Consider the following 13,441-nt stretch of genomic DNA (forward strand, 5'->3'; position numbering starts at 1 on the left):
GAAAGAAGTATATTGTTAGCCTCTATATAGCTACCTAATTTTTACTGCTAGCTAACGCTAAATATATAACTAGTATTACTTTCTACCTCTCTTTCTTTAAGGCTTTATACTTATATTTAGTGTTAGCTTAAAACTACCTATTCTAATTTAGCGTTAGCTTAAAACTTTCTATTCTAATTTAGTATTAGCTTAAAACTTCCTAATTAAGATTAGCTCTATCTAACTGTCTCTAGATATAAAATATTAAATAACTCTTTAAAATTAAGAGATATTGTATTAAAACTTTTACAAAAGAGAGTACAGAGTAGGATATACGTAATAGTAGTAGTATAGTATTATAAATCTAAGTTCTAACTATAATATTATTGCTATTAGACCCCTGTTTATGTTTTAATTTTTGCTATATCCTACTAAATTTCGGAGGTGTCTACAACCTAAAGGGGTATAATAAGTATACCTATAAGGTAGATCTTAGATATAGTAAAAGCAGCGTATATAAGAAATAGGTAGTACTAGCTTAGAGGGTTAATAGGGTAGTACTACTTAATAGTATTAGGTTAATAAAGAATAGGTAGCTAGTAGTTATATAATAGGTAAGGTAATATAGGCTACTAGGTATATTTATAGTCTACTATACGTACTTATCTTTACTACTCTTACTATATCTAGGCTATAGCTATAACTATTATATAGCTATAGTTATTTAGCCTTTTTATAATAATATAGGCGTCTAGCTTCTTTTTATTACTTCTCTACCTTAGAGCTTTATAATAGAGTAAACTAATAGTAGAATATACTATACTCTTCTAGTAACTTATAATATATTCTAGTCTATAGAATTAGGTATATACGTAGTATTAAACGTAGTTAATACCTTTTCTTATACTTTCTATATACTTCCTAGATAATATACTCTATAAAGGTATAGAAAGTGTAAATTATAAACTATTTACTAATACTAACTATACTTATCTTATACTATAGATATACCTAAAGGGTACCTTATTAGCTATAGGTAATACTAGGCCTTACCTACTATACTAAATAAGTAATAAGAACCTACTTATAGTACTTCTTAATTATTTATACTTACTCTTTATATAGTTAAGCAGTATTTATAGACTTACCTTAAGGATACCTATACTTACTATATTACCTAAGTATTTATAGACTACTACCTTAATTCTATCTACTATATACTTTTCTTCTTCTATACCTATTATTTCTCTCTATATCTTTTTCTATATCTCTTTCTATATCTTTCTTTCTATATCTCTTTTTCTATATCTCTTTCTTTTACTTACTTTATACTTAGGAGCTTATTTCTACTTATATCTTTCTTAACTAAGATAACTACTATCTCTATACTAGCTTCTTTCTTATTTATACCTTTTACTAAGCTTCTAAGAGTATTATTAGAAATATACTTTTCTTCTTCTTTATTTAACTTTTTCTTTATAGCTAAAGGAGATATAGTTTTAACTAAGAGTATATTTAGTCTATACTACGTACCTATATATATACTAGACGTAGTAGAGAGAAAAGATTAGGTAGAAGACTTCTACTATTATAAATATATTAAGTTAGATAGGTAAGGTATATTATACCTACCTATATAGGCTACTTAACCTAGCTAACTATAATAATAAATTTTTTTATAATTTAACTAGCCTATTTTCTAGTAGACTATATAAGAATAGCTATTAACCTCTACTATATATTCTTTTCTAGGTTTACTATTAGTATATATATTCTATTAGCTACTCTAATAAAATAGGACTAGCTTCTTTAACTATAATATATAGACTAGTATAACCTATTATAGCCTACGTAGTTTTATCCCCTTATATCTACCTAGGAGTTAAGGTTATTTAATAGAGGCTTAGTATAATATATAATACACTCTTATATATAAATTATACTTAACCTAATAATAGGTATTAAATAGGTAGAAGACTACTACCTAATATTAATATTAATAGATTATTAGTATACCTTTAAGATGCTAGAGATACTACTAACTAACTATATAGACTATAGGTTTTATACTAGGCTTACTAAGAGTAGAGATATAATAACACTAGAGGTATTATAAGTAGAGTATTACTACTTTACTATAGAATATTATACTAAGTTTAAGGTCCTCTCTTAAGCTAATAGTATTAAATACTATAGTTACTTAGCCTAGTAGTTTATCTCCTAGAGTAAGTCTCTAAGGTATAGGTACTTTCTATATCTACTAGTACTAGGAGAGTTATCTATCTAGCTACTAAATAAGAGGAGTATTAATAGGAGCCTTACTATTAAAGGATAGATACCTCTTATCCTAGTATAGTAATAAAAGTAATAGGTTAAGCTTAACTTCTATAATAGTCTAGCCTAGAAGAAGGCTACTAGGTAGAAGTAATATATAGGTAAAGAGTATAGGATTATTTTTAGGTTTAGAGTTAGATATAAAGAATATATAGAACTTAATAGGTTTATAATATAATTAATATATTTATAGTAGTATACTACTTAGTAGCTTCTATACTTACTTACTCTTTTTTTATATAAAGTAGTAGAGGTATTTATTAAGTAGGCTTTATAGTAATAAAAAGTATTCTTCTACCTTCTATACTAGGCTAGTACTATATAACTATAATTATAGTTTTAGTTAAGTATAGGTATAGTAAAGGTCTTAATAAATATTAACATAGATCTAGCTAATATTTTTATTAAGGTAATATAGGTAGAAGTAATATATATTTTAGTTAAGAATAGATACGCTGCTATACTATTAACTATTTTTAAGATAGGCTATAGTAAGCACCTAATTCCTTTCTAAACTAAGAGTAAGGAACTTAATAATAGAGAGGTTATTTTAACTAATATAAAACCTACTATTAGCGTAATAATTAAAGTAAGTATAAATAACCTAGATATATTTAAATATCTTATTACTTTTATTATTAATAGTAACTAGGGCTTAATAATATCTTTTTATTTAAAGCCTAAGTAGTATACTACTAAGGCTATATAAGAACTTACCTATTACTAGGGTAGAAAAGTATATTACTATAACTAAGGTAATATCTCTATTCTATATACTATAGAAATAGTGCTTATAGAGAAGAAAGAATACACGCTTATAGAGGCTAGTAGTAGAAGGTAGTATAATTTTATCCTAGTAGAAAAAAGAAAGAGTAGGTTAGTAATACTTCTACTTAGAGTCTAGCTTATACTTACTAGTTATAGTAGCTCTTCTATAGTAATCTAGTAAAAGAGCCTAACCCTCCTAGGATATTTTAAATTAGCTATATTAGATATACTTACTAGAATAGGAGTAATAAGAGTAAGGTAGATAAAATATAGTAAGTTATAATTACGCCTACTAAAAGGCTATTACTATTATCTATATACACTAATATAGCTAGTAAGGAGAAGTAGGTAGAAGTAAGAATTAGCCTAGATATAAGTAGGGCTATAAGGTAGTAGAATATAGGTAGGCTAGTAGGACTAGATAAGTAGATATATTAAAATAGTAAAGATATAGCATAATTATATTAAAGTAGGCTTAGGCTAAAGTAAAGAGTATACCTATAGTAAAGGTAATATATAGTAAGGTAGTATAGTAAATATAAGAAAAGGAAGTAGGTATAAAAAGCCTAGTAAATTATAGTATATTAAATAATTTTTAATTTTTAATTTATATTTCTAACTACTATAAGGCTATAGATACCTATATTATTTCTAATAAATTAACTCTTTTTAATACTATACTTATCCTATTACTAGACTTATTCTTACTTAATAGTACCTAGTTCTTTATTTCTTACCTACTAAACCTACCTATTCTATATATCCTATAAAATAGGGTAGTCTATATAGACCTTAACCTCCTAATATACGCTACTATAGATGTAGCTAAGGAGAGTAAAAGGGAAAGCTAGGTTATAGCTATATATATATATTAATAAGAAGGTATATATATCTTAATCTAAGATCTTAATACTACTATACTATATATTATCCTTAAAATAGGCTATTAGGTTAAAGGTAAAGCTACCTATATCTACTACTAGTATTAAGAGCGTAATAAGTAGATTATTATTATAGTCTAAGGTAACTATATTATTATCTTCTTTAATAGCCTTTTATTACTAATAGAAGCTAGCGTAGAGATAATAAAGAACCTTAACTAGCTATCTATACTTATAAGCTATAATAATTAGTATATTAGAATTCTGCCTAATAAAGTTCTCTAATAGGCTAGCTTTAAGTTACTACTTATCTTATAATACTAGGTAAAAGTAAACTAGGCTAACTAATATACCTTAGTTAAAGAGGTCTTTTTTACTAACTATATTACCTAGGCTATATAGAAGATACTTACTAGTAGAATAGAGCTTATATAGTTATATATACTAGTTATAAAGTAAGCTATTATATAGAATAGGTAGCTCTAACTAGAGAATTATTAGTAACCTAGCTCTATATATACTATTAGCTATAGGTACTATACTAATAGTAGTATATACTAGTACTTTATCTAGCCTAAAATAGAGACCTTAGTTATAAATAGGTTAGTATAGGCTATAGAGAGGTTATCTTATACTATTTATAAGAATATATAAGTTTACTATACTATATTTAACTAATAGAGCTTCTACTATAGGTAAGGTTATATAGGCCTTAGGTATGTATATTATTTATCTATAGAAGTAATAGCATATTACGTTAATATCTAATTAATAATATTAACCTATAGATTATATACCTAATAAGGTAAAGAGCTATATTTTATAATATTTAGTATATATTAATACTATATACCTACCTACTAATATTATCTATATTATAATAGGTAGAGATATACTACGCTGTAGAAAGTCTATTAGAAGCTAGGCTAGTTCTTATAATAGAATAGTTATATATAGGCTATAGGTTTAGTAATATAATAGATATTCTATTTACGTTAAGTAGTAGTTAGGTAGTATAGTTAATATAACTTTATTTAATTAGCTTACTATAGGTACGTAATATATTATATAGTTACTAAGCTAGGTATCCTTTAATATATTAAGTTTAATTAGAATTAGCCTCTGTATTTACCTATTATATATTACTTACTATATATATAAGGTTAAAGGTTAAGAATCCTACGTCCTTACCTATTTATAAATATATACTCTACCTAACTTCTAGCCTACTCTATTCCTACTCTATTCCTACCTTATAATAATAACTTTAATTAAAATAATATATTAACTCTATCTTATACTTTATTAATAACCTTAGTTAGATACTATATATTATAAGGTTATATAGCTTATTATAGATACTATAATATAAATTACTAAGGCTACTACTATAGTAATAAACATTAAACCTATATATACTCTAGTTTAAGATCTTAATACCCTTATTCTATTAACTATACTTAAAGTAGGTACTTAGTTTAAAGGCTTTACTAAACTAATTTACTACTATAGTAAAGAGTATAATAAGTAGTACTTCTTTCTAACTAATTATAAACTTACCCTTACTATTAACTTAAAAATAGGTAAATATAGTATATAGTATCTTATACAGCTATCTATCTAGGTTATATAGAATAATAGGTATATTAAGGTTAGGTTCTTTTAATATAGGCTACCTCTACAGCGTAAAGAAAATAATACCTATATATTAATAGTATTTAAAAAACTTATACTTAAGGTATAAAGTACTATACCTATAGAGAGAGGCTTTACTAGAATAAAGTATAAAGGTATTACTATTAGGCTTTATAAACTTAGGTAGTTAGATATTAGCCTAAGAAAAAAGAAAGTTATTAGTATCTTCCTTACTACTACTAGTCTCTACTTATTACTATATATATACTAAAAACTATAGTTCTTTTATATCTATCTATCCTATAATAGGGCTTATAGTATTACTTATTACTATAGTACTATATAGACTTAGACATATTACTACTATAAGCCTCTACTAAGAAGCAGTATCTTATTAGGTTAGAGGTAAAAAAAACCTTCTAGTAATTTATATACTAAGACTATTTATTTCTATTTATAATCTAAGTAATAATAGTAAAGAGAAAGGTAATATACTTACTACTTAGAGGTTATCTTTACTTATATATTAGCCTAAGCCCTGCTATAGTAAATAGTAATAGATATTATATACGTTAAGGGGCTATAAGTAGTATATAAGTAGAACATTAAGGTAATTAATTAATATAGTCTTTTTCCTAACTATACCTACTATTACTTTTTTTTTATTACCTAGCTTTATTACTTACTCTACTCTTTAGCTACTTAACCTTATACTCTCTAAGTAATTTACTTTTTCTAATATAGTTCTATTTCTGCTATAGCTTTTACTTTATTACTCTATTTTACTTACCTTTACTTTACTATATAGTATCTCTTTACTCTAGATAGGTACCTCTATAATAGTATTTATTTACTAGATAAGGCTTATATAAATAACCTACTAGGTATCTTAAAGCTAGATATTAGTTAGGTTTAACGTAGTATAGGTTTTTTCTCCTTACTCTTATATATAATAGTATTATAACTAATATCTTTTATAGCACTAGCTTAAGTTATTTAGAATAATAACTGCTAACTTTTATTTACTACTATACCTTAGTAGCTTTAAGATAGCCTATAGTATCTAGGCTAGCTTACTTTATTACCTATATACTACTTCTAAAGATAAAATCTACCTATTACTTATAGTTTATAGGTTACTAGCTACCTCTAAGACTAGTACTCTATATATATACTTTAGGGTTAATAGTATAGTTATTTCTTTTAAAGCAGAGAGCCCTTTAACTATATTCTTAAATATTTTATTTTTTTCTTTTTAACTTATTAACTAAGCTACTGCGTTTAGTATACGTAATACCTTTATTATATAGAACGTCTATAGCGTAATTCTTATTAGATTTAATAAAGATAACTATACTATCTAGATAGTACTATATCCTACTAAAGAGAAATAACCTATAGTTATAACTAATATACTATACTATACTCTAGTCTATTTATTCTATATCTATATAGATATGTTTAATATTTAATAGGCTACTAGTATTACTACTATTAATAAGATTATTTAGTAGAATAATATATTTATAGGTAAAGGTAGCGTAAAGGTAATATAAAAAAACGCCTATAATATAGTTATTATTAACTATATTAATTATCTATAGGCCTAAGGGCAGAATATCTTCTCTATATATACTTAGAAGCTAATTAAAAATAATTTAGTTAATAATTTTATAAATCTAGGTTAGTATTAGGCTAAGGAGGTTTAAGAGGTTAAGAAGTATATAAATAGTAAGAATAATAGAAAAAGCAAGGAGTATAATAGGTATAATAAGAATAAGTATAATAAGAATAATAAGTATAATAAGTATATAATAGAAGAAAAGTAAAAGTAGTATAAAAGAAATAGCAGATAATATAAGTAAAGGTTATAATATAGAATCTTATAATCTACTCTATTAGAGATATAGTAACTATTAATTTTACTTTAGCCTACTTATAGATTATTCTAATATGTATTCTACCTGCGCTTAGGCTTACTATTATTCTTATCTTTATTACTACTTTCTTTTTTATTATTTTTATTATACCTATATACCCTCTCTTTATACTCTATATACTTAATATCTATAGGTACTAATAGTTTAGGTATTACCTAGAGATACTACTACCTATTAGTAAAGTAGTTAATATACTCTAATAGTTTAAACGCCTAGTATTCTAGGTTAGACTTAAGTTAGGATATATAATAGTAATATTAAAATAAACTATATTAATATTAGTATAGCTTATATTAGTAGGACTTAGTAAGTATAAAAAGAATCCTCTCTATATACTAGAATACTACTATAAAGAGATAATACTAATTAAGAATAAATAGCTTATTAATAATATCTTTAAAGTTAATTATTAAAGGAGTATATATAAGCTCTTATACTGTATATATATTATTACTATACTAAATAGGGTCTAAGATAATAGAGGCTAGTTTATTATATATAGTATAGCTAATTACGTATAGCACTTTAGAGATAAAGTAGGTAATCTTAAAAAATATAGAATTATTACTTTAGTCTATAGTAATAAAGAGATTATAAATTAACTTAGGTATTAGAAGGTTCTAAATTATAGTTACGTAGTATATCTTTATAATTTAGGTATTTTATATTTAGACGTCTATAGGAAGTTTAGCTTTAGAGTAATTTTATATTATAGTAAAGTTAAGATATAGCTAGTATTAGTAAAAGCTACTTATAATTTTACTAGAATATTATAAGCCCTTACCTATAGCTACTATTACTATTTACTTTATATTTAGAGTCTAGGCTAGTACTATAGTTTTCTAGCTTAACGTCTTTAAACTCTTCTTTATCTTCTAGTAAAAGAGCTTAATCTCTATAGCTAGATTTATTATTTAATCTAGTTAGATTAATTACTTCTATAGGTATATAGTAGTAGTTATAATAGGCTAATAGAGAAGGTAGGTTAGAAATAGGTATAAGGCGTAAGAAAGAAAAAGGAGGATTATATAGTAAAGTAGAATAAAAAAGGTACTTAATATAGGCGTAGTTTTATTAGCTAATACCTTTACCTTAGAGTTTAATAAGTTAAGACTAAGTTAGTAAGGTAAAGTTATATTAAATTATTACTTTACCTTTATTATTATTATTATATTTAAACTTACATTCTAAATATTCTAGTATAAAAAAAGGTATTTCTAGTATTATTATAGGTTAAAATTATTTTACTTTTTTTAGTTTACTTTTATATCTTAACTCTTTAATCTTACTAGGTTAAAAGTAGACTATTATATTCTAACTTCTGCCTTTTAACTTATGTATTTTACTAGGCTAAGAGTATACTTTTATATTTTAACTTTTAAACTTTACTAGGTTAAAGGTAAACTTTTATATCTTAACTTTTAAACTTTACTATATTAAAGGTATACTTTTATATCTTAACTTCTACCTTTTAACTTATGTATTTTACTGTGTTAGAAGTAGACTTTTATATCTTAACTTTTAACTTTTACTAGGTTAGGAAGAGACTTCTAAATCTTACCTTTTAAATTTTACCTAGTTAAAAGTAGACTTTAGTATCTTACCTTTTAAATTTTACTAGGTTAGAGGTAGACTTTAGTATCTTACCTTTTTAATTTTACTAGGTTAGACGTAGACTTTTATATCTCTACTTTTAAATTTTACCTAGTTAAAAGTAGACTTTTATATCTTAACTTTTAAATTTTATACTAGTAATATATATTATGTATATACCTATTCTATAAGGATTTTAAACCAAAATCCCTAATCCCAATATATATAGGTATAAACTAGATATTTTCTACTTACTAAGTAACTTTATAGCTAGTACTAATAGAGTAATAACTAGGTATTTAAGTAATATATATAGAGTAGTTACTCTAGAAATACTCTATATTAAATTCTAGTTATTCTATATTAGATATCCTAGTCTTGTTTTTTTGCTTACTAAGCAGCTTTTATAGTACTAAAAATCTAGATAATAGTAGTTATTAAGTAGATATTTAGATAGAGTAGTTACTAGGTAAATTTTAGAAATACTCTTTTTATTTCTTTAAATACTAGAACTCTAGCCCTCTAGTGCGTATTTATTGCTTACTAAGCAGCTTATTATAGTACTAGAATACTAGTTTTATATTCTAGATTTTATCTAGATTTTATTTCTATATATTTACTGTAGATATCTTTTTTTCTTAGAGATATTTACTCTAGTTACTCTAAAAAAGATTAGATTTTTTCTACTTACTAATCTAGAGTTTTTATCTTCTAGATTTATAGAGCTATATTTCTTTAGTATTCTAGAACTTTAGTTTATATTAATAGCTATTTATTTAGCTAAGTTATTATTATTTTTAGATTCTAGAAAAAACCTTAATTAGGCCTAGCGTAAAAAATAGAGAGTAGTAAGAAAAGGCCTACCTAATTCTAACCCTACACGCCTAATACTATTTTAATTTTCTTATATATAAAGCTTATTTTTGCTAGCTATAAAGCTTTTACTTTTAGCTTAGTAACTATAGTATTTCTTTTAAGGAATATAATATTAGTACTTTTTAAAGTCTTTTTAATACCTAATAGTTTTTTTTATTATTAAGTTTTAATATAAATAATTAACTTTAAAAGTAAATAATAGTTTAAGTTAAATAAATCTACTATAGCTTTATAGTTTTAGTTTTTCTCTACTTATAGTTCTTTTAGTAGTATACTAAAAGTTTTTAAAGTATAGGTAGTAGTAAAGGTATTAGTAGTTAGACCTACTAAGGTTTAAGGCTTTAATTACTATAGTTTTACTAAGTATAGCCTATTATATTTATTATTTTTTAAACTATATCTTAATCTTTCTTAAAATATATTTAAAATTTACTCTTTTTAGTATTAAACCTTTTAATTTTTATTTTATTCTAGGTAAGTTAATATAAGAAAATTCTATTTCTTTATTTTTACTATATAGTAATAATAATAGGTTTTAAAATTCTTTTCTATTTTTTATTTATATATAGAATAGAAGTTTTAAATTTTTTAACCTAAATTTTAAAATTCTATTATATATTATATAATTTTTATCTTATTAGCGTTATAAATTTGGTTTATCTACCTTAATAAATATATATAGTAGGTATACTTATAGACTATAGATAAAGTTAATTAATTAGAGTTAAATTTTAGATCTATCTTATATAAACCTAATTATAACTCTACCTAAAGTCTATGTAACTCTAACTTAACCCTAACTTATTATTAGGTACCCTAAACCTGTCTACTAGTATAGGCACTCTAGGCAGGCAGGTATAGTAGAGTATCGTAGAATAAGCTTTCTATCCTCCTAAATAAGAACGGAAATAGTCTCTGTACTGGGGGATAGCTATTACCCTGTAACTTGGGCGATTATTAACTGTAGTAATGTTATGCGTAATCATCTTGCTGCATAATAACGCTCACGTCAGCGGATTTCGCCACCTACACGCAGCAAAAACCATAACACGGGCCGCCCTGTAGCGTATGCAATCTTAGTACAAGGAGCGCGATTGGTATATCTACCCAGTTTCGTCACTTCCTGCAGCGAGATGCGATTGTTACACAATTCTGTTACAGGTAATACTGCAGTGCGCAACTGTCTACGATCCTCGACGACTACTTTACAGAGACAAACTCAAAAGCTTAAAGTCTTCGGACACTCACTATAAGCATGGGTGCAGCATGGCGTAGGCAGATACTTCACGTCCTGTTGCTGTTCTCGGTACCCTTGGCAGCGGGCCAGTGCAAATGCGTGAGTTTATCATAAAGCGCAACCCCGTGATAATACAGGACTACCTAACTCACCAATCAAACAGACCCCCAGTCAAACATGCTGGCCAACCGCGGACGAATGGGCGCAATTCAATCAGACAATCAGTGGCAAACTGATCAAGACAGCCCCAGTCATGCTCCCTTGCTATGTGGGACCCACCTACGACGCGGAGCAATGCGCACAGCTGAACGACACATTGTTTTATGACCCCAAATTCGAGGCTCAGCATCCTGTTGGTTATGACTACCCGCTCAACGAGACATGCCCACCACCAACCGCAACCGACACCCCGGCCAGCCAGTGTCAGCTTGGCAACTCACCCGTCTACGCCATCAACGCAACGACGGAAGCGGACATCCAGAACGGCATCCGCTTTGCCAAAGAGAAGAATATTCGAGTTGTTATCAAATCTTCCGGCCATGACTTCGTCCAAAGGTAAGTCGTGTGTGGATAATAGTCATTACTTGACTGATCGTTCGTAGATCCAAGGGTTTTTACGGCCTGTCCATATGGCTATATCACTTCAGAGGCGGCTTCACCTTCAACGAGCCTGCGTCCATCTCGGGCGGGCGTCACGCACAGACCTGGAATGGTACCAGCCTCACGATCAACGGCGCCTACGCCTGGTCTGACATTTACCCTACTGCCTGGGAGAAAGGCGTCATTGTCGTTGGAGGCAACCAAAATGTTTGTAGTTTCCCAGCAGCACAGAAGAACACTAACGAAACTAACAAATCCACAGGGACCTTGCAGCACCGGAGGCTGGACGCAGGGAGGAGGCCACAGCCCCGTAACCCGCAACTTTGGCATAGGAGGCGACCAAGTTCTGTCTGCAAAGATCATCCTTGCATCCGGCGAGCTTGTCGAGGCCAGCTCAAATGTCAACCCGGATCTTTTCTTCGCCATCCGCGGCGGAGGGCCTGGCACCTATGGTGTCGTAACACAACTGACTGTCAAGACATATCCAAACCAGAACGTTAACCTGTTCTACATTGTGCTCGGCGCACAGGGCATTGGAACGGTTAGTAAATTCTTGGATGCCATGACAGCCGTGTACTCTTCCTTCCCCAATCTGTCCAAGAAAGGATTCGCCGGGTACGGATACTGGGTTGCCAATTCGGCCGATGGCCTACACGAACACAAGTTCACCAACGTCTGGTACCAGGCCTTCACCATCACCGGGAAGACAGCCGAACAGTCACAGAAGCTCTTCCAGTCCTTCGAGGATAAAGTGCTATCTTACAACTCAACCCAACTCGGCATCCAGGTCAACATCACCAAATCAAGCTATGTTGACTACGGCAAGTACTTTGCCAACAAGACGGGGACCAATGCAAGCGTGGGCGGCATCTCGGCCCTCTCATCCCGATTCCTCGACACCCACGCGCTGATTGGCGACAAGAAGCGTCTCCGTGCCGCCATGGATATCATGGGCGGCGAGCCGGGCAAGCCCGTCTATCACACGCTCGTGCACCACGGCCTCGAGACCACGCACGGCCTGCAGGTCAACGACTCCGCCGTCCAGCCCGGCTGGTACCGTTCTATTGTGCTCGACATCTTCGAGCGCGACGTGGTCGACTTCAGCTACATCAACAACGTCGAGCCGTTCGCCTACATCCGCTCAAAAGTGGAGCCCGTCTACCGCGGCCTTGCGCCCTCAGTGGGTACGTACATGAACGAGGCCGACTGGGGCAATGTGCACTGGAAAGAAGACTTCTACGGCGTGCACTTTGACCGCCTTAGCGTGGTGAAGCAAAAGTACGATCCAGACGGTGTTTTCTACTGTATTACCTGTGTCGGGAGTGAGAACTGGATGGTGAAGGATGATGGGACTTTGTGTAAAAGCACCTGAATAGTGTTGTGTTCATGAGCATGTTCGTAATAGGGATAGTATGCTCAGTGGTGCCCTACTTTTTCATTACCCCTTATGTTTGGTCGAAGGACGAATTATACAAATCTGCGTTCCGATTTCACGTTGGCATGACCAGACATGTGGCAAAGCGTTGGTGTTCCTTATTTGTAGCACTTTGCTCGGCAAAAGCGAAGTCACGTTCAAGCAGATCACGGGCCATAATCTA

General features: G+C 29.2%; 2 protein-coding genes across 2 annotated transcripts; one reads left to right on the top strand and one right to left on the bottom strand.

Moving 5' to 3' along the window:
- Positions 1-780: 780 nt before the first annotated feature.
- On the bottom strand, positions 781-5,953 carry P153DRAFT_359640 (uncharacterized protein; the record flags this gene model as incomplete). Its single annotated transcript, XM_033666879.1, has 24 exons — positions 781-831; position 1,094; positions 1,128-1,138; positions 1,201-1,267; positions 1,305-1,482; positions 1,831-1,854; positions 2,059-2,080; positions 2,302-2,364; positions 2,542-2,604; positions 2,884-2,917; positions 3,031-3,057; positions 3,229-3,245; positions 3,316-3,381; positions 4,316-4,342; positions 4,376-4,422; positions 4,484-4,498; positions 4,820-4,832; positions 5,010-5,042; positions 5,113-5,148; positions 5,264-5,287; positions 5,523-5,534; positions 5,639-5,663; positions 5,717-5,734; positions 5,937-5,953. The coding sequence occupies 24 exons, from the start codon at positions 5,951-5,953 to the stop codon at positions 781-783; spliced, it is 891 nt and encodes a 296-aa protein (XP_033520348.1).
- A 5,295-nt stretch (positions 5,954-11,248) lies between these two features.
- On the top strand, positions 11,249-13,288 carry P153DRAFT_322833 (isoamyl alcohol oxidase). Its single transcript, XM_033665187.1, has 4 exons — positions 11,249-11,342; positions 11,407-11,798; positions 11,846-12,050; positions 12,106-13,288. The coding sequence occupies exons 1-4, from the start codon at positions 11,262-11,264 to the stop codon at positions 13,213-13,215; spliced, it is 1,788 nt and encodes a 595-aa protein (XP_033520349.1). The 5' UTR covers positions 11,249-11,261; the 3' UTR covers positions 13,216-13,288.
- Positions 13,289-13,441: the final 153 nt, after the last annotated feature.

Source organism: Dothidotthia symphoricarpi (genome assembly GCF_010015815.1).
Source record: "Dothidotthia symphoricarpi CBS 119687 unplaced genomic scaffold P153scaffold_18, whole genome shotgun sequence".
Lineage (NCBI taxonomy): Eukaryota > Fungi > Ascomycota > Dothideomycetes > Pleosporales > Dothidotthiaceae > Dothidotthia > Dothidotthia symphoricarpi.